Raw genomic sequence first — 27,309 nt, forward strand, 5'->3', positions numbered from 1 at the left:
TGGTTGGTGTAAGCTTCCCCACGTTTCCTACTGTGAGTGGGCCTTAGAATTCACAGAATCCTAGGGTTGGAAGAGACTTCATGAGGTCATCAACTCCAACCCCCTACTCAAAGAAAGATCAAGCCCAACTACACCATCACAGCCAGGGCTTTGTCAAACTTGGACAAAAGCCTTTAGGGATGGAGATTCCTCTCTAAGTAACCTATTCCTTACCTAAGGATAAAGGAATTTCCAGTCCCCAAGATCCTTTCACTCCTTAGCCAAGACTGTCGCGGAAAAAGGCCAAAGTCTCTCTTTTAGTGACCCAATTCTTGCCCATCAGGAACTAGACTAAGAAGCTCACCAGCTGGTGGATCCCTGGCCATTGCTTTTGGTGGCTCAACTATTGGGCTCACAGGCCAACTGTTGACCACTTCCTTGAACTCAGCAGTTCTGTCAGATCTGGAGGGCTGTTGTCAATCCTTGGCCATATCTCAACAAATTGATCTGGGGTGGGTGTTAAGGTGAGAGGCTGGTTTCCAAGTGTACCTTCCCACTTAGGAAGCTTGAAGGGGTTTCATTAACTGTCAGCAATTCAATTGGCTAGAAACTGGGACAAAGACTTAGGAAGGTCCATTCAGGTTTAAATTATCCTGCTACAGCGGTCAGGAAGGGATTTTTATTGCATAGTTGGTAGTAAGGAGACTGACAGCAGATGGTGAATGTGCATAATAAAGTGGCAGTGTACTTACTCCCAGAGACAGGATTTCATCCTGAGTTCAGCACAGTAAAGGGCAGGGAACAGAATATGCGTACATGTAAACATTGTGGATCTGGGACTCTCCAATAACAAGAGACATGTCCTTAAGGTAAGACACTGCTGATTAAGGTAAGAGCTCAGTTGTGCAAAATCTGTAATATGATCTGGGATGCTTTGGAAGGAGAGCAGTAAAACTTGGGCGACAACTCAGCACTGCGTCTTAACCCTTTCATCTCTCATTGCAGAGCAGGAAACTTTTAGAAGGGTTCTTTTAACAGCAAATCTGCGGGTCATTTAATGCATTCAGAGGAGACTAAAAAATGAAACTTCCTTCTGACTAGAAGCAGAGCTTCCAAACCAAGTCCTCATGTACATGGACACTGCACACAGGAATATACAGATTTACCCTGGGTTCATATACAGAAATCAAAAAGTCCCCTGAAAAACTTTTTGCCGATTACTTTTAGAAACCTAAAAAAAGAGTATCAAATTCACGCTTTCACCAAGCAGTGTCTGGGGATTTAGGCCCTCTGTTAAGGCCACCTGTTTGTCAGGCATCCTAGTTGTGTGTGCAAAAGTCAACCTTCTTCTCCACGGCTTCTGAAGACTTAAAAACTAGCTTGACTTTTCTTCCCCTCCCAACATTAGTTATCAGTGTTCAAATAAAATAAAAGGAACAGATTTCATTCTGTAGCATTTTGCTTTTACTCCTTCATGGAATTTTTCCAATGCAACTTCACAAAAGCATTATAATAAAGTCTTTTCTTCTAAAGAGAAGATTAATTTCCACAGATTATGTAGTGCAATTAGTTATTTTGTAGAAAAACATGATTATCTTCAGCTCCATACAGGAAAACTCTGAAGATAGCTCCAGTTTCTTAATAAAAATAGAAGAGAAAATCCCAGGTCTTTGTGTTAAACACCCAACATGTATTAGTCTGTTTTTAGTTGAAGAGTATGGAATCTGGGTCTTGATTAGCCATCTGTGCAATGTGCTTTAATACATCCTTTTTGGTAATGATCCCAAGTAGTTTCCTGAAAATTAATTAAACAGATTGTTAGCATATGAGCTCCTTTCCCCGATTTGCCTCCTAATATACCTCTAGGAATCAGGTGGCTACACTAATTTATGCTGAACAGCAAATGTTTGCATAGCTTGCAATGCTAGGACAATGCAAATTTCTGATCTGAACACTGGTCAGTCAAGTTTGGTTATCCTTATCAAAACAAGCAGATCTACAAACATTAGCCAACAGTGTATTGTAATTCTTCCAGTTCCACAGGTTTATTTTAACATTGCATTTTGCATTCACGTGGGTATCTTAAGAAAAATCAATACACACATACACACACCCCTGCCCCACTCTCCACATAGCTCAAGGGGAAGATGACTTTGCCTCTCAGGAGGGGTCATCCAAAGCAGGATCCACCCTAATTAAATCATCCCAGCCCGAACTTTGTCAAGTTGGGACTTAAAACCCTCTAGGGATGGAGAATCCACCCTCTGTCTTGGTAACGCGCTCCAGGGGTTCACCACCCTCCTGGGGAATTAGGTTTTCCTAATATCCAACCTACACCTCCTGCTCTGGAACCCGAGACCTTTCTCCTTGTTCTGCCGTTCGTCACCCCTGAGAACAGTCTCTCTCCATCCTCTTTCAAGCCCCCCTTCAGGAAGGTGCAGGCTGCTATGAAATCACCCCTCAGTCTTCTCTTCTGCAAACTAAAGCAGCTCCAATCTCTCAGCCTCACCTCCACCGGTCACGTGCTCCAGCCCCCAATCATTCTGGTTGCCCTCCACTGGTCCCTCTCCAATGCATCCACCTCCTTTCTATACTGGGGGGCCCAGAACTGGACAATACTCCAGATGTGGCCTCACCACACTGAATAGAGGGGAACAATAAACGACTGGGCTGATGGAGCGCTGTCTCTGATGGCTTTAATCCCCCACCTCCTCCATGTACTGCTTTTCCCAGCAAGGCCCACTGCTTCTGCACCTGCTTCCTACTCTTTCTATGCTTTGGATTCTGAGCTCAGTTATATGGATGTAAAACTAGAATGACTCTGGCTAACCCAAGGGGGTTATTCTGGATTTACACCAATTTAAAAGCACAGAAGAATTTGGCTCCCTCAGCTTAGCAAGCACCTGCCGATGCTTGGCACTGCCCTACCAGACCTCCGTGCGGCATTCTCACCCGTTGTGAGTGACGAGGCACTGGCGCAGTCCCAGCTTGCGGAATATATCCACAACGATCTCCATGGGCGTTTGGTCTGTTACGGTGAAAGGGCTGAGGTCCAGGATGCTCCTGAGCTTGAGCATGGATGGGGAGCTTGGAGGCAGCGGAGGAGAGTGGTCAGTGAAATAAATAACTGAGGTGCTCACAATTCCATCCTGCTTCTTCCGAGCGTTTTCTGAGAGAGACATTGAGGGTGAGAAAGGGAAGGCATTTAAAGCACAGGCTTTTCGTCCTCTGCTTGCATTCACAGCGCTGTAAAGGACCACGCCTTCATCTACTCAAGCAAAGGAGCAATAGAGGCTCTCTCCCTACCCAGCCACCTGAGAGGGTGAGGAGACAGAACACCAACTACCAGCTCTTCAGCTGAGCACATCCCAGAAAACCAAACCTCAGACCCACTCCTGAAACCAACCCCAGCTCAGCACATGACTGGGTGCTCCACCCCAAATGGCATTTTCAGAGTTTGGATTAAACTCACTGCAAGTTACTTCACTTTGCTGCTGCCTGGAAACCTCCCCACGCAAGAGCATTACTGGAGAAGACAGTGCTGGTTAATCTACCCACCTGTACAAAACTTTTTAAGAGGGGCAAACTGAAGCACATGGGGCTATGAAACATGTTCAATGCCATTCCCTGGCTACCCAGTTGAGCCCCCTCAGTATTTAATACAGAACAGTATTTTGCAACAGGTTAGTAGACAGGGATGGCTATGGAGACCTGATAAGACAGGAGATCCCCTCCCGCCCCAGTCGGTGGGGACATGGGTCAGGTAAGGTACTTGCCACCTTTGTGACGTTTACGTGAGGGAGTAGCAGACATCAGCCCCCAACCGGCCAATAAGAAAATACCCATATCCTGCCGTGGGGTCTGGGTGCCAGTTAATCATCGCAATTGCCTACAAGAATGAGGAGAAGGACTGGCCTGGCTTTCCAAAGTCTAAATCCACAATGGGGCCCAGCTTTGCCATTCCACAATCGGATCAGGTGAGCAGCTGGGAACAAACTCTTTTCTGAGAGTCTTCGGCAAGCTTTGGAAAGCCTCTACGAGACCCTGCTGTATCCCAGTGCAGTCCAGCCTCAGGAAGGAATCGTTACGCTATACTGAGCTTTTCTTGCATTTCCTTCCTTCCCATTGTCAATGGCTGAAATACTTAGATACGTATCAAGAGCCACAGTTCCCAAACTGAGACAGCATGTGAAGCCAGCGCTGCATGCAGCCTGTGGATTCCCACCGAACTCAACAGGCGTTTGAGCACTACAGAGGCTCTCGCTAAATGAGCATGGACAGGGCTGATTCACACAGACTTGGGCCCCTCCTTTGCAAGCCCCCGTATGGGGCTTAAGAGTTTAGTCTGCTCAAACTTCTCTGCTATGCCAGCCAAGAGAGAGTTTCATCTCACAGACAGCAGCAACAGGGAGTATCATAGAATCCTAGGGCTGGAAGAGAACTCAGGAGGTCACCAAGTCCAGCCCCCTTCACCAAGTAGGATCAACTCTAACTAAATCATCCCACTGAGGGCTTTGTCAAGCCAAGACTTAAAAACCTCTAGGGATGGAGATTCCACCACCTCTCTCGGTAACACATTCCAGTGCTTCACCACCCTCCTGGGGAAATAGTTTTTCCTAACATCCAACCTACACCTCCCCCTGTGTAACTTGAGACCATTGCTCCTTGTTCTGCTGTCTGTCCCTACTGAGAACAGCCTCTCTCCACCTGCTTTAGAGGCCCCTTTCAGGAAGTTGAAGGCCGCTATCAAATCGCGCCTCAGTCTTCTATTCTGCAAGCTAAATAAAGTGAACCCTTGATTTTACAGGCCTCGAATCAGTGGGCTGCAGGAGCAACATAACCCCATTGGTCGTGAAGTTCGCTGGACTCCATAAAATTCTATCTGCCCCCCCCCACCCCCCGCCCCCCAATGAAGTTAAGTGACTTACTGCAGCCGCAGCCTGGAGGACCCACCACTTCCTGCACTGGAGCCACCTCAACCTCCTCTCAGCAGAGGTGGGAGGAGCACAACTGGGCACCTCCAGCCACGCAGTGGGCTCCGGTACTTCCAGCTCCAGCAGCTAGTAAGTTGCTGGCTTTTTTTTTTTTTTTTGGGGGGGGGGCGGGGGATGGGGCAGTAAACCCTCATTTAATGGCCACCCGTTCCCCAATTGGTTAGGTAAATCAAGGGTTTACCGTAAGCCCAAATCCCTCAGCCTCGCCGCACGGGCAATGCAGTATCACCAGGGCATGTGCTTCCGAAGCAGAAGACACAGTAGATGGAGAGTTTCTGATAAACAGCAGGGGAAGTGGGATTCGCAGCAAGCCCCAGACAGTGCAGCACTGGAAGAGCACTTGTTTTCCAAGCTCCTCACGTGCTCTCCACCAGGCGGCACTGAAGCATGGCTGGCGAATAGCACACTTGTTTCTGGTGGAGCAGAGGTTGATGCAATCTCATGGTGCTGCTCCTTCCCCATCTACAGGTTTGGCAGCACTGGCTCAATTGGCCCAGAGTGCGGCTGAAACACTGACAAGTTGATCGAAGGCAGCAGCTTGAGCTGCTCTTTCAAGTCCATCTCAGCTTTGGTTTTTGAACACCTGGAACCGGCGAGACTCTAGCCACGTTCAGGATTGGCTGCAAAAAGCGTCTTTCAAACATAAGTTGGCCAATGACATGGAGTATTATTAGTTGCTGCCGGGCCAAAGCCTTCATCTCCAGGGTAGCGCTCTCCTTGCCCTGATTTAGTTAAACGCATCTACTGATGAGCACTTTGAACACCAAGGCTCAGGGCAATGGACATTACGTGCCCTGATCACAAGCACTGCATCAGGGCAGCATTCACTGACACCTGCGACTACAGCTCTCAAGTTGTAACTGGGGACACACAGAAGCTCTGACCGCAGCATTTTGATCCACACTGCGATTCCATCTGGGTCCTCTTACCAACTGAGATGATGAGATCTCGCCGGAGGACAAATCCAACCAGCCTTTGGGACTCCCGGGACACCACCACCGGATAGCCGCTGTAAGTGGTTTCATTGATTATGGCCTCCACGTCCTCTACCGTCATGGTGTCCTGCGTGAGGACGGTCAGAACGGGGTCATTCCGCCGGGGCCTCATTACGTCCATGGCGAGAGTCTTGTGCGAGAACTCCTCCTTGGCTTCTAAGAAGGGGTAGCCATTGAGACGAATATGGGCGTCGTAGATGCCCTCCCGTCCAATTGCATCGGCCACCCACTTGCTAGTCATGGCTGCAGCCATTAGAGGAACAATGTATTCCAGTCCACCAGTAAGCTCAAACATAATAACCACCAGCGACACGGTCATACGGGTGACTCCACCTGCAAAGCAGAAGACAAGCGTCAGAGTCCGACACACTCCCAACAGGAGCTCCATCGTGTCTGTTGTGCAACGCAGGTGTACCACACCAACGCCTTTACACAAGCTTTGCTATCGTGAGGAGGTACCAGATGTACCTCCTGCATTCTACATACGGAAGGGACGTGATTTTCAAGGCTACGCTGAAAAACAAATGGAATACAGACAAAGCGCGACGTAATTTCAAAACGTCCGTGCTTCACAGCAGACTGACTCTACGCTTCTTAGACTGGAACATTAGGTTTGCTTTGGCTAAACCTACTCCTCGGTGTCACTTAACCTGCATGAAGCCAGGAACCTGAGCTGTTCCTGTGACTTTCCCACTGTACACAGAAATAGCCCCAAGAAACCACACACGTTCATATCAACTGGGTGGGCATATTCGTGAATGGGAACGGTGCTTCATGTTTTCATGGATAGAACCATGAAAATTCAGTGAGTGCGCTGTCCTGAGGAACTGACAGAACGGCTGGAATATGTCCGATAATTGCATTCGTTTGGAGAGGTGTTTTCTTTGAGCGTGCAGATTTACATTATTCATCATTACCCCAGCCAGCTGGGATGGGAACCATTTGTTAGTATAAAATATACATATATCTATGTAACATTTTATTGTATATAAATAAAACATACCAGTTGGCATTTTAGTCCCAGCTTCCTAGATGGTGATCACTGTTGCTTGGAAATAGTACAGACCAACCCCCACACTGTTTACAACCATGCAGAGTAAAGGCCCAAAACACCTCAAGCACTAAGCAGAACAGATAACTGCTTATGACCGGTCACCCTCTCTCAGGCTGTCGTATAGCCAAGCCAGTTGGCATTTTGACCCTTGCATCATTGCAATCTGGACAGCCACAGGTGACTAAAAGGGGCTTTTTAAAGTGCTTTGGTTTAGCTACACACAGACGTTTTGCGCGCGCACACACACGGGTCAAAAAAAATTAAGAGCCTGAGTCACTTTTGAAAATAGCATTTAAGCTCATTTGAAAATTTCTCCTGACTCCCTGCTTTCCTAACTTCTTTGCATCCCCACAGCTACTGCAGAAGCTTGATGATTTGCTTTTGCAATTTTACAGTATGGGAGATCTTGCTCCAATAATGGTCCTCTGCTTTAAAGGGACAACTCCACTTCAGCCTATGCGCACCAGTGATAAATGCCATTCAGTAGAAGCACATCTATTTAATACGGCTGTTTACTATTACATACGAAGTACTCTGCAAACAGTGGGAGTGACTGCGGGTCTCCTTCCAAAAAGGCCGATAATGTTCTCAAACAATTTTTACACATCTGCTATTTTATGCAGCTTCTCCAAAGCCAGTAAGTATTTTTGTATTTTACCCCTTTTTCCTAACCAGAACCCCAACACCAGAATGAGGCCTACAACAGTGATCTCAAAACTGGGAGGCGCACCCCCTTGGGGGAATGCAAAGGAACATTTGAGGGATCGTGGCAAGACCTAGGCCAGGTTTCACTGGGGTCGGGGGGAGAGGATGGGAACACCACCCAGCCCTGCTCTGCTCCTGCCTGCAGCCCCCAACCACAACCTGGGTGTGGTTCTGCTCCTAGACCTAGGTCAGGCCTTCAGCCTCTGTCCAAGCAGGGCTCCCCCACTGCCCTGCTCCCAGGAAGGAGACACTAGACATGTTTTCTCTGACAGCAGCAGGACCAAGATAAATCTGAATTTCCAGGATTTGTGCCCCCATTTCCATGTGGATGAATTAACTGAAGTTGATGCAAGTTGTGATGAAAACCACAGGCACAGCAGATCTTTGGAAAGCATGATCAGGCACATTACAGCCTGTTTGTTTGTGGCCAGGAGGGTGGTTGTGAGCTGTGTCCCAGAGTGGAACCCAATCAGATGTGCTCTTATTTCAGAAAAGGGATTTTTGTTAAATGGATGAAATAGTCCAAAAACCCCACCTCACAGTCCACAAGCAGTAACTGTTCCATGAAGCACGAACAACTAACAGCCTAGGAAAAAAAAAAAAGGACAAATGTGGTGTATTGGGGATTTCAGTATTTACTCTGGAAATTCCCAGGTAAGTTTCTCATCTCATTTTCTAGGACATCCTGGTGCAGCCAGAAGCAGGCAAAAATACTGTATGATCAATTCATTACACATCAAAGTGAAGTTTCAAAGAGCTTCCTCTCACCGGAGAGGAGCCTTTTCAAAGTCTGCGAAACTACTAACCTTTCCAACACCCTCATCATTTCTCCGTGGCGCTCCGACAAAGCATCACACTGCATTTGGGCTTCAACCTACCAGCGCATGTTTCTTGCTCACCTAGACATGCCGCAGCCCCAACCATTGCATAGAGGCCAGGGGTGATACAATCTGCTCCTTGACTGCACCAGCCACTGAAGATAGTCCAGTCATGGTGATAGTAAGCCAGCTGCTCCATTCCTACTCCTAGCAGTCTGCCTGCTATGGCTCCAACCGCCATGCTGGGAATGAAGAGACCTGAAGGGACCTACCAAAAAAAAAAATCCAGCGCGTCAGTGTAAGATAAAGGAACGCTTCACAAGTGTACGGCAACAGACACGGATGCCGAGTTGGGTGGGCAAATCCTCATTAAGTCTGACTGCTGGCAAAAATTGTTGAACTATGTACTGATCTCCACCCTGCACCAGGCTGTGGGCAAAGGGAGAGACACCTATTGTACTGATGCTGTTAGCATGTCCTGAACGAACAAGTACAGCGCGTATGGATAATGCAGCCGTACGTGTGACATTCATTCTCAGCTCCCTAGGCCATCAGCTGCGGTTACCGATCGTTCACACCTGACACGGTGCAGGTTTGTAGGAAGAGTTCTGCTGTAAGAATCTTGCTTTAGCCTGAGGACAGGACAACAACTTTCAAACACACCCTGCCTTACAATATCATCCTCAGCCCCCACCCCAAAGGAAGGGCTAGTTAGCACACACTACCAGGGTTCCCTGTAAAGCCAAGCACTTGGGCAACTGCCCAGGAGTGTCCAATGCCACTCAGCTGGTTACCAGAGCACCCACAGGCAGCAACGTGTTTCTATGGTGGTGCACATCAGCACAGGCCTTGGTGCACATAAAATTTATTCTGCCCCACATGGAAAAGAACTAGAGGGAACCCCTACACAGTGCCCCCTTCCTTGTCATATGCATTTACTCTTGGTTTGCACTACAATGAAAACATGATAGGCTCAAATCTTTAGCCCCATCCATTGTTTGATAACACCCTGTGAGACAGCACCAAAACCCAATCACAGATGGAAAAGGAAGTCTCATTGGGAGCTACCAACGTAAGGTGCTCCAGAGCCCATCTTCACTGCTTCATTGGTATTTACGTGCTCTATGGAGGATACATAAGCAACCCTCTACACACAGGATTTGTTACCATACACAACTGGTTACTGTTGCTTTGCTTCAATAAGTTTCTAATAAGTTGCTGTCCTAGGAGAATATCATAAAACAGGTAGACACACAATATATTAGTGTTCCCCTGTGGCTTTCCAGCTGGCCAACTGCTGTGTCATTATACAAAAACTCTCCCACAGGAGTGAAAATTTCATCACTCAGATAAAACAATCACATCTCCCCAGCCTGAAATTCTAACTGCACCTTGCAGTCACGGACCCCGAATGTCTCTCAGGGACCATTAGTGATTCTCACAGCTATCTAATCTGGTAAGACCTGGCTTCAAACCACAAAGGGCTTTCAGTCCAACTGTCCACTGAGCTGAAAGCACCATGCCCTTAATGGAGCACAGGGACTCCGTCTCTTACATTGGAGCCCTGCCCATTGCTGTGATGAACCATTTCACTGTAACATCAAAGGAGAAGTTGTTGTGCATCTTTTAGAAATTTGTACATTCATAAGTTCAGAGTTCTGTGTGCAAAAACCACAGCAACAGGAGAAATGAGGTTGCAGGTGTGCATGCAATTAGCTTAATGCTTCATACTCGCAACTTGGCTCTCAAATTCTAGCTTAAGCCTTGAAAAGCAAGACAACTCAACCTGTGCTCCCAGCTCCATTCAGAAGCCAGGTGCAGCGAAAGCAAAGCTGCTGTGTGAACACTCAGGGGCCTGGCCAGCAAGGTGAAGATACTGTGCAGTGGGTTGTAAGACTTACAGGCTATGGCTAAAACAAATCAGGAAAGCAACCCAATGAGAGAGAGGAGCAGCCGCCCAGCGAAGAGTGGGGGCAGCTAAGGACAGTGCCATCCTGCCAGGCTGAAGTATTTTGCCAGGTTAGGAGCCAAGAGGTCACAAGAGCATTAACCAGCGAAAGCCTGGTCAGGAGAAATGGTGCAAATCGTCAGGAGCGGCCAAGAGGGCAGGCTGGCACGGGAAAAGACGCTGCGGCCTTCCCTCAGATCCAGGGGAAATGGTGACCCCCAGGGAAAGGCTGGCTTGCGGCTACACTGGGTTATTGCTTTTGAGATGTGCTCTCTCTCAAAGCCTGTGCTGCGAGACGGCTGCGTGGTTATCACCACTCTCTCTGCTGCTGGCCGGCACAGAGCAGTCAGGCCTGTTGTGGGGATTACTGGTGACTGACTGCACCCCAGCCTGGTACAAGAGAATCCAACGATCCACTCCAAAGATGAGGGGATGGTTCAGAGCCTGGGAGGGGCGCACTCAGACACCGGCAGGGGCAGAGGCACAGCTCGCCCAGAGCTGCGACAATGGAGCATCGCACAACACTATTAAAAGCAACACTACAAGCTACCAACAACTGGGCACAGCACGAGTTTACAGTGGGGGTCAAATCTGCAATGTTATCTACGTCGGGGTCTCAATCTCCCAGTCCGCGGGCCAACCCCAGCCGGAGCGACTGCACAAGCTAGCCTGGGACTCCCGAGGGGAGGGCAGACTGGCTGCTACTGACTCCCCAAGCCCCACCCCCTCCATCACTCCACTGGCTCCTCCCCTCCATGGCACCCGACCCTCCAAGGACTCAGCTTTGGGGATCTCTGGGGCACCCAGTGCAGCACTGCAGGAGCAGTTCTCCCCGTCCCCACACCAGCCAGAGCCGGGGAGAAGCAGAGCCCAGCACGGTGAGCGCTGCTCTGGGGAGAGCAGCCACTGTACGGTGCCAGGTGCCCCCCAAGGCCATGTCCTGGGGGAAAGGGTGCAATGAGGGTCCCAGGGGGGGAAGGTAGCAAGGGGAGGAACTTGTGAGGGTGGTAAAAGACAGCTCTGGGCACCTGCTCCTCCCAGAAGTCCTAGGCCGGATTGTGCAGTCACTCCAGCTGGGGATGTGAGAGATAAGGCACGTAGGATAAGGTCAGTCCCACTGAAAGTTCACAGGACATAGGCTCTTAAGTGACCTCAGCTCTCTTGGCAATTACTGCACGTGATCCTTAGCATTCAGAAAGGCTGAGTTCCACTTCCTGCCCACTCGTCACCGAGGACACGAGTTGGAATCTGCCGACCCACCTCCCATTTTACACGGTGCTCTCACCTTCATGCCAAACGTGAATATGGTGATGAAGACTTTCAGGATCAGGGCCAAAGCCAGCTGCCACATGGCTGTGTAAACTCCCGGGCCAGCAGCTCGGTCAGGCAGATCATCCCCCTTTGTGCTGTTGAAGTCGTTCACGTACTCGCAGAGCTTGGAGAAATCCAGGAGCCCACAGTCATTGAACAGCTCCGAAATCAGCTCGCTGGTGCTCATGCGGGTGTACTCGTTGGGGAAAGCCAGAACGGCCGTGATGGCTGTCACAACGAAGACCTCCAGCACAGGGTACTTGCCCAGTTTGGTTGTCTTGCGTCTTCTGCACCAGGCGATGTTGCTGCGAATAAAGAAAGATCCCCAAAGGCCACCAAATATTCCCAACAGGATGAATGGCACGAGCTCCAGCAGGTGCCATGGTGTGTGAAACTCCACGTAAAACAGAACCAGACGGCTGTTTCCGAACGGGTTGATGGAGCGCAAGGTGAACGCTGCTACCAGAGCAGCAAAGAAAGATCTCCACAGCGTCTTGAGGGGAAAATAATAACTCACCTAGAAAGGGGGAAGGACGGAGTCAGTCATTGTCAACTGCCGTTAATTACCATCCAGTAAGAGCCACCATTGCATAAAAGCAGGGTTAAATTCAGTTTTAAGTTTTAAATAAATTGCAAAGTTACAATCAATTACTACTTTTTAAACCAAATATCTTCCAATAACATTATTAACTGCTGCCCAAAAATACATGCATCGGTTTTCTTTTTCATTTAAGGGCGTATACGTAGCAGCTAGAATTGACTCTGATGGGGGTTCATGAAGGGTCTGGGGGGTGTACTTGGAAGTCCACACGAGTGAACAGATTGGGAACCACTGCTCTACTTGTGCAGCTTTGACACCCCCCCGCCCCCCAACACTCAAACTACGTGAAAAGTCTCCTTTGGAAATAACCAAGACTGGCTCATCGAGGAGGACAGATTAGCACTTCGCAGGTCAGTATTGGAGTGCTGCATGGGGAAAATTAATAGATTTCCTGCTAATGCGCATCCTTCAGCAGCAAGCCTTTCAAGCATTCAGCTGACTCACAAAAGCATTCATGTTGTTTTGTTGACTTTTGTAAGTACTCCAAATGCTATTTAAGTGCACGTGCTTCCTTTTCACGAAAGCCGCCGGGGCGAGGATTGAAGTACCGTACATTCAAACAGCAAGAGCAATTAGGACTTGTAAAATAAAGCAACTTGCCAGAAGTAAATACAACGCTTAGATTACCTCTTCCAGACTAAACAATACCCCTCCGATTGGTGCACCGAAAGCTACGGATACGCCAGCAGCTGCAGCAGCTGACAAAACCTAAATCAAGAGACCGGAAGACAGATAGACAATGGTTATATTGTCCCTTTATTCAAGCAGGTACATTTCGTACAACCCAACACATTACACGCATGCTTAGAGTAGCTGTCATACTCGCATTGGCTACTTATATTCCAAACCGGCCTCAAAACAGCAGTAAGCCATCCAGCAGCTGGAACAAAGCTCACAGGTTTGTGCCCTGCGGGTTTGGAGAACGGCATGAGGTGCAGTATATCTTTGTCTTACCTCTCTGCGTTTGGCCTCATTTTTCCTGTATTTGGTGAAGAGGTGGCACAAGATGTTTCCACAGCAGCATGCTACATGAACCAAAGGGCCCTCTTTTCCCAAACTCAGGCCCGACGACACTGCCAACACCAACGTCACGGTTTTGATGACGAGGGTCCACTTGCCCAAATAGCCTCTAATGATGAAACCGCTCAAGATCGTTTTGATCTGAAAGCCCAAGCAGAGTTTTACAGCCTCGCATTCAAACCTTTCATCTGTGAACTGGCTGGTGCTATTGTGTTAGAGGTCCACTTTACCAGTGCTTCTTAAACTCTGTTCCACAGAACACCGGTGTTCTGTGCACAACTCACATCTGCTGCAAGCAGCTGGCACTTTTTTGAGATCGGACACCAAACGATAGATTATTTTCTGTTACTAAAACCAAGTACAAAGTTACTTCTTCACTGCAGGATACCTGAGTAAATTAGTAAATTACTTCATTTTGTTTTTGCAGTACATGTTGCTGTTTTGTTTGGGTTTTTTTTTGTTTTTTGGAGAAAATCTTGATAGTTGTTCCACATAGAAATTTGATTGTTCGGTGTTCCGTGGTCTCAAAAAGTTTAAGAACACTGCACTACACTGTCAAGGATCTTTTTTACAGCTTTATTATACACTAGGGTTGAACCTCTCTCATCCGGAACACTCTTGTCTGGCAAACGCCATAATCCAGTATGACTTGAGTTACCCGGACAACCATTTATCGTGGGTGTGGCCAACTTTCCATGGTCCCATAAAGTTTGTTTCCACTAGTCCTGGCTGTCAGTGTTCTGTGCTGTTATTTATCCTTAAGTATCTTCTAACAGCCCATTGTCCGGCAAATTGTCCTGTCCAGCACCGGTCTGGTCCCAAGGGTGCTGGACAAAAGAGGTTCAACCTGTATATAGTTACTAAATAGTTTCTTATTTTCACTGAAAGTGAAACAAAAGTGACTGTTCGGTGAGCGATGCCAGCAAATCTCTGCAGTTAGCTAAGTGCTTTAAGTGCTATACAAACAGTGTTTGTTTAACTTCTGTGATGACATGCTGACGGGTAAGGCGCTCTATTAAATATTTCTGCAGTGATTACTTGGAGATATGGGATACGAGTGCTATTAACTAGTTCAATTTTAACTCTGCCATTTGAAATGAAGCAAAGAAGTGACACCATCCTGGTTTTACATTTACATTCTAGTTTTACATTTCAGAACAAGTGCGATTTTCCCTAAAATGCCCTCGGTATTCTCAGCTTTTGATGATTACATTCCTCCTCAATCCCCGGAGCAGCCGTTAGCCTAATGATGGAAAAAATTTCGGAATGATTTTTTCTTTTTTCCTTTTTTTTTTTTTTTTTTTGAGGAAAGTGATTCTCCGACTCACCTCTGGGATCCCTGAGCCACAGGCATAAGGTGCAAATCCCCTGACCAGCAATACTGCAAGGAGAGAGAACACCAAGGCCCAGAGAACATACATGAAGTAATTGAGAATGTATGCAAATGCCCCCTGAAATGGGAAAAAAAAAAAAAGGCTTGATTTAGACTGTTGCCCTCAAGCTACATCATACTTACTGGAAAGCATGGAGAATTGGTGTTTGTATAGGTGACCATTTAGCACATGGCAAGCCAATAGAGATGCAATGGGCTATCTATCTCAGAACTGGAAGGGACACTCAGAGGTTGAGTCCAGTCCCCTGCACTCATGGCAGGGACCTATCACCATCCCTGATTTTTTTTGTTTTTTCTTTCTAAATGCGTTTGCCCCAAATCCCTAAATAGCCCCCTCAAGGACTGAGCCCACAACCCCGGGTTTAGCAGGCCCATGCTCAAACCACTGAGCTATCCCTCCCCCTCTTGTGAGAGGACATGGACCAATAAAGTGGATGATGCATCTTTAGGGACAAGCTTAACTTTAAGGATAAAGCTAAACACCACTGAAGTAACTATATGCATCATACTTATTGGACATGCCAATATAAAACACAAGTTCTAAATCCAGTTCTCAGAAACAAAAAAAAAAAAAAAAAAAAAAAAAATTCTGTGTTGTCCTAAAGTCTTGAAGTATGCAAAAATTTGAGGCCAAGAACTCAGATCTGTGTTAGCATACTTGTGCCTGTACACAATGTAATAAGCTTTCATTTGCCCTTACTGAAACTATAACTAACATAATTAGGCTCAGCAGAAATAGATTTTTATTGGAGAATGTAGGTACATTTTACTGAACACTCACTCAAAGGCTATATCTACACAGCAGTGTTATTCCTAAATAAACTATTTGGGAAAACGTATTCTGACACCCGACTGCATGACACACCCCATAACTTCACACATCTGTGAAAATTTAAATAAAAATCCAAAACATTGAGAATGTCCCTCAAAATTATGAAAAAATAAAAACCTTCAAAATCTGCCAAGGCTAAACATAAAGCACTGGAGTTATGTTTATTCATGACACTGAAAGATTACAGCATTGGGTTCTAAGATTGATGGACACTCATACTGGAAGGATGCTTGCATCACATGGCAGCTGACCCTATGACTAAGAAAATGCAGAAAAAATAGATCAGCCACAGAACCAGTTCTTTTTATGCCTCACCTCTCCATGGCCAAGTATAAGCTGTGACCAGCTCTCCCACTCCGGACACTTATCCCTATCCTCAAAAGTTGTCTCGTTGGAATTCCAGCAGCACTGTTCGTGGTTAAACCAGAAGCCTGTCAGACACAGCCCTTCTTTCAGATCCGTCATCCAGTGGGCAGAGATGTCTATCAGACCCGCTAGAGAACCTAAGGTTACAATGACGACAAAAAGTTAGGAATGACAGACTGCTGGGATCTCCTGAATGCTCCATCTCCTGGAGCATTCTGGTACATTTACCATAGGGACAAAAATACAACTCTTGCAGGATTTACTTATGGGCACATGGAGAACCGTTGCTCTTTGAAGAGCTAATGAGAAGATTCAGCTACGGATTTTTTTGAAGGCACGCAGGAGAGAAGTGCTCCAGTATTTCAACAGTGGACAGACCAACACTGCATCAAATCCAGCCACAGGCACCAGAACTAATTCAGTTTGGTTAGCAGGTCATCTTTTCAACATAAACATGGTGTGGCAGATAATTTTTGAGGCCCAGAGGCGGTGTTCCCTGTGAACTGAGCGCTTTGGCAACCACCCAGGTGAGATTCAGGTGCCGGCCGATTAGCAGAGCACCCACAAAATTTATTCTGCCTATGAATGGAAAAAATTAGAGAGAACGCTACCCAGAAAGTGCAAGTTGATATTGACAGAGTTCCTAAACAAAAAAGTTCTTGTACTCCTATAGCATTTAAACACTAACCCTAGAGAGATACCAAGCAGCCAAGCACTTGGATGGGGAAAAAAAGCATTTTCAACAGCCATTAGAAGCCAAGAACCACGGGTATGTGCCAAAGGGAATTAGAAAAAGTTGGTAAGGAAACAAGATTGGTCTTTTGGGGGTGAAATTCCCATGATCCCCAATGTCCTAAATGGCTGCACTCAGGTGGGGCTGTCTGTCCCCTTCTAACACTGCAGGACACTTCACACGTGTTTCATTAACAAGACAATGACCATGTATGGAGACAGCCTGTCCTGCATTAGGAAAGCCAAGTACAGTAGATGCAGAGATCAGGTTGGACGGTTCCCTACACTCATCCCATGCACCTTCACGAGAAAGGGCCACAAAGCATAATTTCTGTGCATCAAGAAGCAAGTTTTGTATGTAAACAGGAATATTTCTGCATCGTGTATCGTACAAGTTTAGGGGCTGCAACCTGCCGACTGAACACCACTCCACTGGCTCCCGTTCCTACTGATGCAGTTTGAAGGTATCAGAAATAGGTCTGTGAAAGGACTGGAAAGAGGCCCCCTCCCGCTCCTGCCTCTACCCCATCACAAGAGTTCAAAATCAGCAAAAAAGCTGCTGCTGTTGGTGTCTGGAGTTGACCTCTCCTGTGTTGACAGGCGAGCGCTCCCCGGCTCCAGGTCGCAATCTCTGGAGCTTGCTCTCTTGGGCTATCCGACAGAGCTGCGCGTACGAAGATGGTGACACATCCCTTTGATTTAGCTTTTTCTCACTGTTGGGCTTAGTCTTCTCTTTGCAGAGGTAACAGCAGGTTTAGGCTGTGTCGTCAGGGAGATTCGAGTTGTTAGATTTTTGTACCATGGCTGGTGTTTCCTCCAAGCTGAGCGCTTGGGCGACTGCCCAGGAGAGATTTAGGTGCCACCCAGCTGACTAGCAGAGCGCCCACAGCTGGCAACGTCCTCCTATTGGTGGTGCGCATCTGCTCACGCCTTGGTGCACATGAAAGTTATTCCTCCCTGAATGAAAAATAGAGAACGCTGATCACGTCACTCAGACCCTATGACTGCAAGTGTTTAAACAGAATGACGTCTTCCACTCCACAGCCGCGCAAGCAGAACCGTAAGTGTGAACGCGGCTCTCCTGACAGCACAAACCTCTGGTCCAGATAGTGGCGGACTCTGGTCACACAAGAAGTTGGTTTAGGCATCAACGCTGCAGATCAAGCCTGGGAATGCATTTTACACTGTATTGTCCTCTCACCTGCTAACAACCCTATGAAAAGCATCAACAGCCAACCAGAAAAGGCATCGCTCACACTGTGAATCAGGGCCCATGTTGACTCTTTACTTCTACTAGCGATCTGGAGGAGAGGAGTAAAAAGACAGACATTAGCAGAGATGCACAGAGATCTAGCTCAGAAGCAGATGTTTCAAACTTGGAAATATACTAATGGAGGTTGAACATCTTTAGTTTGGCACCCTCGGGACCTGACTGGCGCCAAAGGAGAGTATTTGCCAGACTGTGGGAGGTCAGTATTGTCTAGCAGCACCAGCACCACTTCCACTGCTCACTGGGCTCTTAAAAGACATTTAGGCGTAATTATAGCTAAGCGACAGCACAAAACACAGAGCCAGGCATGGTGGCTGGAAACAAACTTTATGGACAGTGGGAAACCTGGACACACCTACAAGTGGTTGTCTGGTAAACTAAAATCATGCCGGATTACAGATGTTGCTGGACCAGAGTGCCAGACTAGAGAGGTTCAACCTGTACTAATACTAGAGGTCTGAGATTCTGCCATCAATACAAAAATTCAGACTCTCTCCTTCAATCACATGCTTGTACCCATAAAATGCTGTGTTTCCAAAACCAAAACATCAAGCCGCTTTACACAGAGGTATTGTGAACCTGGCATTACACAGAGCAGCTACAGAAGGGTGATTCGAGGAAAATTAAGCTTCCCAAAACCTGGATGCGAAATCAAGGAAAACATTTAGTCAGACTCCCGTCTTAACATGTCTTTTCCTATTAAACCACCCAAACTTGAATACTCGTTAGTTCTTTCAAACCCAGCTCTTCCTAACAACAGGACTGTCGTCCGGAGCAAATTGTGGAAACAGAACCACTTTCAGAGTGTTCCAGCCCCTCCCTGTTCCTCGTCACACCACACGCCCTCAATTAGCATATGAATCCCAAGACAGATGTGTATTATTTAGCAAGGTGCAAATGCTTTGCAGGTGCCATCTAGTCCCTTGATCATGGGAGGAATGATGAGGGCTGAGAATTACTCCGAGCGCTCAGGTCTACTCTGATCTGGGATATGCAAGGTCTTGACCACCTCAGGAATTAACAAGGATTTACATACATACGCTTAAGGTATGGAGAGGCACTGAAGCCCCCAGCCCCCCCCCCCCCCCCCCACACACACAACACACACACAGCAGTGCTGCCATGGCAATTGAAAGGGACCCAGACCTCCAGCTGCCGCTGCTGCCACCTCTGGCTTGCGGGAAGATTATTTCCACCTTGGCTTTGCAGTCAAGATGTTCTGGTCCAGAAGCATTCAGCTGCCCCAGGGAGCCCCCTTAAGGCTTAGGCACAGCACGGAGTCCCAAGATCCAGGCTGATAACTTCTTGTCAGGCTCTGCCCTCTAAACTTCATCTACGTTTCTTTACCTCACTGTATGGAAGGTTCAAACCAGGTCTATTGAGCACACTCACAATTCAGGGGTAGGTCCCCGTACACACTGTACTGTTCCCAGGGAAAAACTTCACTGGCCAAACAAATCTCCACTAACTGCAATCTCATTTCTTAACATTTTTTGCCTTCCCACAACAGCCTGGATTGTTTGAGCATTGCTGCTCCTGAGCCGTGAGGCTGGGACCAGGAGACTTTTGGAAAGGATAAGCTGTTACTGTAGGATTCTTTCTACTACTAACTAATTTTTTTGGACAGTCATTTTTGGTCTGAATGTGTTCGTATAGCGGCGGCAGGGGGTAGTCAGCGTTAGAGGCCCTGGAACAATTTTTAGAGTGGGGGTGCTGAGAGCCATTGAACTGAACTGTAAGCCCTGTATTTCACAGAAACTAGCCAGGGGTACTGCAGCAACCCCCCACCAACGATGATTAGCAGTATGTCAGGGCATTTCTCAATGAGGCTGTTCATGCCAGTCACCTGGCCGTCCGTTTACCCTTCATTTTCTTTTCTGTGCAATCCCTTTGGGTTAGTTCCTGCCCAACAGCGATGAAGGAGCCATGGGGGTGCGAGAGCATCATGCCTATGGCACCAACAGCCACTTTATGGGGTCTTGTTCCTCTTTGGAACAGCCGGAGCATCACACAGGAGTGACGTGTTCCAAGTGCTGACTCTTCATTGGTTAAAACAGAGGCTACAGCAGTGGTGAGCAACCTGCAGCCCATTGGACCTCTACTGGTGGGCCCCAAGCCCCCTCCCTCAAGCGCCTCATCGGAATGCCACAAATCAGCCGTTTGCAGCTGTTCAAGCCAGGGAGTTGGGGGGGGCGGAGGAGCAGGTAGGTGTGGGGCTCCAGTATGCGAGAGGGGCAGAAAGAGGGTCCGTGGCCCGCACGCGGAGCCCCTGCTGACGCAGGCAGCTGCGGCCCTCTGAGATGAAAGAGGTTCCCACTGCTGGACTACTGTGCTGTGCTCAATGTAACTCTCAAACGAGCACTTTGGCAACCAAACAGTTAAATTTAATATGTCTAGGCCAGTCACCTCCCTATAAAAAGCTTGTCTTATGATACCGGAGCCTGTAAGTGAGCTTGATTCCCCATTTAAGACCCTCCCCTGCTATCTAAAACAGTCCTTCCACAACTCAAAGCTAGTCCTGGGAAGGAACTTATAAATATCTGCACTTTCAGTTTCTCCCACAGGGATCATGTTTTCAAAGCTGAAGATAAACGGCTACGTTTCTATTTTTTGGTAACAGTCATTGGCGTGAGAAAAAGAAATCTCGTTCTGTCTTACAAAACTAAAACTACACTATCCCCCTCCCAATTTAAACATTAGCCACGTAATAACCATGTTGTAGTTCCCGGAATCCTCCTCCATCAGGTCAGCAGAGAAACTTGGCAAAAGATGGGACAAATTGAGGTGGCTCAACCCCAGGTGTTATTCCGAGAGACTGACAGGTTTTGGAGGTTTCTTGCTTTTAACAGTCCTTGCGCAGAGATGCAGGGCAGCCAGCGTGTTTTGGGGACAGGTAAAATTTTGTACCTACGGTTCTTTAAGCTAAAAGATAACCTGTGGAAAGGTGTTTCAATCACTCTGAGAACAAGCCCTCCACCCTCAGATATGCCTGTAAGTGTCCCCAGATTAAAGTATTCAGCAATAGGGAAAGAGAGGCTTATGGAGACAGACAATTCTGCTTTGAACAACTGGCAAAAAGCAAAGCGACAAGAAAAAAATCTTACCTCTCTGTGCCGGTCCCGGTCTCTGGACTTCTCTCTCACCCAGTCTATCGTATTGAAATCTTCATAGGTACCCACACCTGGCAGAGGCTCCTCCAGAAAATCCATCATCTGGCTTGTGCCATTCATCCCGCCTCCATTGTATAAGGAAAACCCTGAAAAACAAAGCAAACGAAAGGTAGGAGCAGGTGTTAGTCCTTGTCTTTCATGAGCATAACTGACGATACCCATGAAGGGATTCGTAACTGTATCTTCCTGTCTTGGGAAGGTGGCCAGAGACTCTAAGTACAGCAAATATACCTTTTAAGCTAAGGTCATAGAATGCTAGGACTGGAATGGACCTAGAGAGGCCATCATATTCAGCCCCCTGCCCTCATGGCAGGGCCAAGTACCATCTAGACCATCCCTGATAGACATCTATCTAACTTGTTCTTAAATATCTCCAGCGATGGAGACTCCACAACCTCCCTAGGCAATTTATTCCACCGTTTGACCACCCTGACAGTTGGGAACTTTTTCCTAATGTCCAACCTAAACCTCCCTTGCTGCAGTTTCAGCCCACTGTATGAGGACATAAACCTCTGATCCTGGTCAATACCAATAGATTCCTTTAATACGACTCCATACAGACTTTTTTTCCCTAAAGCCCACAGATGTTCTAGCAGCAAGGATTCCCCAGGTTATAATGAGAATTAAGTTACCCATGAATAATGGTTTTGCCTCCCTTAAGGGAGCTTTCCTCTGACGCGATGAGGGGGGAATGCCTTTCTCCCTAAAGCCCAAGCAATTCAAGACTTTCCAACACTTGCTGAGGCCTGAGGTACTAGCCTTTAATCATTAATGAGAAGAAAAACCTTACCCCCAAGCTAAAGATGAAAAGGGCACTAAAACATGCCCTTGAAAGGTTGCTCGGAAAAACTATTACCAGCTAATGCTTGCCGCTGACTGGCGGGCCTCAGGAAGACGATTTCATGCACGCTGATCTAATTGTATCGATTACTAGGCCAAGCTCATAAACGAGTACAGAGCACTTTCCTCTGCCCTCTCAATATCACTTACAGTAGGAGAGAAAATGGTTCAGAAGCAAATCTGCCTTAAGACACTGCCCTTCAGAAACTGGTCTCCAAATCGCACACTCTGGAGCACTCCGTTGGTTTTAAGAGCGACCTTCGGCTTCTAGGACCTTCTTGATTTGTTTTATGGTCCCTACAAGAATGTCCAGCAAGACTTAGCACTTACAGAAGGAGCCAAAGATTCTCAAACATGTTGTATGGCAGAACATTTGCCACTCCGTTACCTTACCAAGCATCAACGTTAGGCTGACAGGCTCATAATTACCCCAGTTATCCCAGTTACTCTTTTCAAAAAGCAACATCAGATTAGCTTTATCCCATCTTCTGGAATTTCCCCAGTGCTCCAAGACTTGCTGAAAAAAAATCAGAATGAACACTGCAACAAGCTCCTCAGCCAGCTCTTCCAAAACACTCCTGGATGCAAGTTAACTGGACCTGCTGATTTTACAATACCTAACTTTAGTAGCTTCTGTTTAACATCCTCTAGGGATACCAGTGGATTGGAAAAATGGGTTACCCGCTATCACATTAGACCAGGCGTGTCCAACCTGCAGCCCTGGACAGCTAGTAATGTGGCCCCACAAGATCGTAAACTTTTAACATTATGTCATTTATATACATTAACTATATTATATATTTTGTACGCGGCCCAATACTATCTTCACTCAATGTGGCCCAGGCAAGCCAAAAGGTTGGACACCCATGCATTAGACCATCTGTACCCCACAAGCACCCACTGCAAATATGGAACAGAAATATATTATTAAACACTTCTGCCTTTTCTATATTACTGCTAATTCTACCATTTCTGTCTAGTAATGTGCCATTGTCAGGGTTCTTTTTGTTTCTGATGTTTAAATAACTCCTTATTGTCCTTAACTCTGCTGACTGATTTCTCTTTGTTTGGCCTACGCATGTCTTAATAATTTTCTACAATTCCTAACTTCTGATTAACATTCAATACTACCAACTTCCTCCTCCTCCCCTATGTTATTTTACTTATTTGCTTACAGTTGCCTTCACTTCTTCAATAAAACAAATTGTTTAACTGGCATAGCCCTCTTGCTCACTTGTGAGACAAGTACTGTTGGAACATTTAGTAAGTAGTGTTCTTAAATGAGTCAATCATCATCATTCATATTTTTCTTATTCCGTTCTCCCTTTCAGATCATTTGGCTCAGGATTGTTTCCAGTGTTGTGAAATTGTCCCTATTAAAGTGCCAAATATATACAGCACTGAGCTGGACTTAATTCCTCTTGCACAGTATAACTGATCAAGTCATGATTATGGGTATCTAAGCTGCCATTACTTTTAGTTCTACGATCAGTTGGTCTCTCTGTTAAGATGTCTAACATAGAATTCCCATGTTGGCCGCAACGCTACGTTAGGAAATCATCTCTTATTTTAGATATTTTAGTGCTAACAGCATGAGATTTCTGGGACGTCACTCAAATTGAAGTCCCCCATGATCACACAGGTTTTTTTCTTTACATACTATTGATAGGTAAGGAAGGCGACGGTTATCCTGTTCCTGAGTGGGATCTGTAGCAGACACTGTGGCTGATTCATAAGTATTCAGGATAATTGTCTTCTAAGTTCAGACACTCAGAAAGAAGTAATGCCATTTTTGATGAAGTGTCACTTCCCTCTCTATTTCCCTAAATAGGTTACTTAACCGTTGATTTTAATATTCTAATCACGTGACTTATCCACCAGGCTTGTGCTCGTAAGTGAACAATTTCAATTCCTCATTTGTTACCCTGAGCATTAGTGAACAGACTATTAAAGAATGGTTTCTCCTAATGGCCTTCCCTGCCTTCATACATTTTGTTCTCGCCAAATGTACTTGGTTCAGCAAGGGAACAGGTAGGAGAGAATTCATTCAATCCTCTGTCCATTTGTGCATGGCCTGCAGACCAAGCCACTGTCCCAGACATCAGTTTGACCACTTTCTCTGGACAATCAGGAATCAGATTAGAAAACCCAGGAGAGCAGGAGAAGAGGGAGTAGATTACAGCTATTGAATGTAAAGGTGCTTCCAGTACTTACCAGGCCGACGGGCGCATTACAGTTTGTACAGATTGCTGTAAGAAAAACCCACGAACCCCAAACCTGATACACGAACTGTGTCATCCCAAAACCAGTACCCACAATCAATAAACTCCTCCTCAGGAAAACAGACCAGCAGGTGGGTCTAGAACCTTGCCTGTCGGCACCGCAGAACCGCACGTTTATCAAACTCTTGCTGTTTCATTTGGTATAGCACTACCCAAGTTACAGCCCAGTTTTCTGGAAACGTTTGCAGATTTTTTAGGCCCAGTGTGAAACCCCAGTGCCTAATCTACAGAACACACCCTGGTTCTCACTGGAAGCATTAAAGAAAGATTTAGCTTTGTCTGGCATCTGTGACAAGGGTCTTTACACGATGGATAGCAGCTTAAAAATAAACAGTGTGCACAGCCTTTTCAACACTCAATAGCCTTTGCTGTTTAAATAACCCACACCAAAATTCAAAGCACTACCCTCTCCTTGAAAATAAAGGTGAAAACTACTAACATTTGGCACTCATAAAAAGCTGGTACAGGCCAGAACCTCTAGATAGACTTCAATCACTCTACAGCCCCCTGCAGTTGGTGTGACCCAATTTCATTTCCAATTTACACCACAAAAAAGAAGTCTCACCAATAACATACACCAAAACTCCTCCATCTGTCAGGCCAATCAACAAAACATGGAGGAAGTAAAGAGTTAAAATGCTGCAACTTAAGTGACCCATGCAAATGGCTATACTTCGAGTCACAGTGGCAACTTCAAAACAACTAGGAATAAAACAATCGATCTTAAACACATTGTAGTGCAGGGTTTTCCACATTTTCATAGCATGGGCTAAATCTTAATAGACAGTATCTCAAAAATAATTGCATATTAGCCCTCTAGCAACTACAGCAATGGCTTAGCTGGGAAAATGCTAGGAAAATGTACTATTAGCTTTGAATACTATTTAAGAACTAGAAATAAGACAACTGCAATTAAGTGTATGTTTGCCCTTCAAAGACTCAGGCCTGGAGAGCCATAAAATCATCATGTAGATGTTTAGACTCAGGCTGCAGCCCGGCATTGAGCCCCCACAAGGCGGAAAGCATCTCAAAGCCTTGGCTCCAGCACACAACCAAACGGTTACACAGGTATTTTTAGTCCTACAGCCTGAGTTGGCTGACGTGGGCTTGGAGACTTGGTGCAGGCTTTAAACATACCCTGTGTGACCAGATATCAAATGCAGAGAACCAGAATAAAGTGCTCTTGGTGGTCCCTATGAAGCAGAATAAACTGCTATTTTGCCATGTTATTATTGGAGCAAAGAACGAAACAGCCTCAGATCACAGCTCTAAGAGCAAACCAATGAGATGGATTTAGGTTCGTACCTGGATGCGCCATGACGTACACATTTTGGGGCGACTTTTGTGGGGTTTACTGTAATCAGAGACAGCAAATGGTTTTAACTATGCCATCCATGGGGGGATGCCAGATGTCAGAATATTTACAATCTCATCTCTTTGAAACCCACAGTTTCCAAAGCAGCCTAAGAGTCCTAGGGAGAGCTCAGCTATCAAACCACAGCATTTGCACTCAGCTTCACGGCCTTTCCCAGTGACTAAAAAGAATCAATACAAATTACATCGTTCAGCTTATCTCCCTCCAAGACACAGTCAGTCACTCTTCTGCCAACTCCCGAACCACCACAGAACCTGCTCCCAGCGGAGGGTCACCACAAAGCAGCCAGAATACGAAAGCGCAAAGAATACGTCCAGCGGAGAATGCTCTGCAGAAGCGCTCAGGTAAGCGTACTTCAGTTATCCTTAAGTCACATGCTTTTTGGCGTCTCCTCTGATTCAAGGGCTTGCCGGCAGGTCAAGTTACGGGAAAGCATGGAGTACGTGCCTACAGCGCACCAGATCACTGCACGGTAAGGTTCCATGCGGATGCTGCTACGCCGCAGCAAAAGCTCCCAAGCACGGCCTAACGTTTTAAGTTATATGCACCATAGCAACGTGCAAACAGGTACAGTGGAGATTCCCACTTCAGCCTCGTCTACAAACAAGCAGACACCAGAGCAATGACAGGCACTTGGCACCATCACCACAGGGTGTGGGAAGCTACTGCAGGCCCGTGAGCAAGGCGGGAGGCGAGCCCGGCTCCCCATCCCCAGAAGGGGCAGGGCTAGAGGCAGACAGGCCTGCCCTCCCCACCCTGCCCCCCAAGGCTCCCTCAGAGGCATGTGTGGAACAGTGGTACAGCCAAAGTAGCAGCAGCCAGAGCCCCGAAGCCCTTCGCAATGCCAGGCTGCAGGGCAACTGCCTCCGAGTCCCCACCCCCCTGTCGGCAGGCTTGAATACACCCTTCATATTCCACTGGGGGCCCTAGAACTAGCCTGCCCAAATCTGTGCTCAAACATCCCTTCACAGCTTTCCAGGGTGCACCTGTTTTATAGATAGAAACTTCCAGTCCCTGGAGTATCCTTTAAGTATCTTAAGAAAGCTATTCATTTGGATTCCTCTTTTTTTTTTTGTGCGCGCATTGGAAGACTCCAGACAAAGCCCCACAAAACTATGCAAATGGTAAATTCACCTTTAAACACAACCTCATAAGAAACATGCTTACCTCTCCACCAGCAATACTAAACTATAAGATGGCCGGTGGTGGTAAATATTTCCCTGGGCTGTATTTCCTATCCCTGCTTGTCACAGATCAAAACACTAAGCTAATTACAGACAGATCAGCAACACAAAGGAGGGGCCACCATGCCAAAGCACAGGAGCACTGTCGTACCCTGTCACGGCAGGGACAACATGACCAAATAGGGTCTCCCTCCCTCTCTAATTTGCACAATTAGATCAGCGTTTAGCACTGGAAATGGAAGCCAAACACACCAGGCAGCATGAAAGCAGGATTCCCCCCCTACAGCCAGAAGTTAGGTATTTTAAAACAAATATTTTAGCAGGCCCTCTTCCACCCCTCGCCCACCTATAGCCAGAAACACAGGTCAATGATCCATTTGTAGCTTTTCCTTGGTTTAAAACCTTTGGCAATTTGTTAACAGTATTTACAAATCCCATTT

The 27,309-nt window shown here is 46.8% G+C and overlaps 1 protein-coding gene across 5 annotated transcripts in view; it reads right to left on the reverse strand.

The window, feature by feature from the left end:
• Positions 1-611: 611 nt before the first annotated feature.
• LOC142020399 (H(+)/Cl(-) exchange transporter 5) overlaps positions 612-27,309 on the reverse strand; it is a 78,589-nt gene continuing 51,891 nt past the window's right edge. For 4 of the 5 annotated variants that reach the window (XM_075008167.1, XM_075008166.1, XM_075008168.1 and 1 more), the window contains 11 exons: positions 21,123-21,274; positions 17,950-18,049; positions 15,966-16,153; positions 14,754-14,876; positions 13,360-13,566; positions 13,033-13,113; positions 11,779-12,321; positions 8,627-8,813; positions 5,903-6,301; positions 2,932-3,148; positions 612-1,774 (listed from right to left, as the gene is read on the reverse strand). In XM_075008167.1, coding sequence (XP_074864268.1) covers positions 1,684-1,774; positions 2,932-3,148; positions 5,903-6,301; positions 8,627-8,813; positions 11,779-12,321; positions 13,033-13,113; positions 13,360-13,566; positions 14,754-14,876; positions 15,966-16,153; positions 17,950-18,049; positions 21,123-21,274 — 2,288 coding nt within the window. In that variant the 3' untranslated portion in view covers positions 612-1,683. Of the gene's footprint in view, positions 1,775-2,931; positions 3,149-5,902; positions 6,302-8,626; positions 8,814-11,778; positions 12,322-13,032; positions 13,114-13,359; positions 13,567-14,753; positions 14,877-15,965; positions 16,154-17,140; positions 17,916-17,949; positions 18,050-21,122; positions 21,275-27,309 lie in introns of those variants that run through there. The other variant, XM_075008170.1, reaches the window with a different exon arrangement.

Source organism: Carettochelys insculpta, chromosome 13 (assembly GCF_033958435.1).
Source record: "Carettochelys insculpta isolate YL-2023 chromosome 13, ASM3395843v1, whole genome shotgun sequence".
Lineage (NCBI taxonomy): Eukaryota > Metazoa > Chordata > Testudines > Carettochelyidae > Carettochelys > Carettochelys insculpta.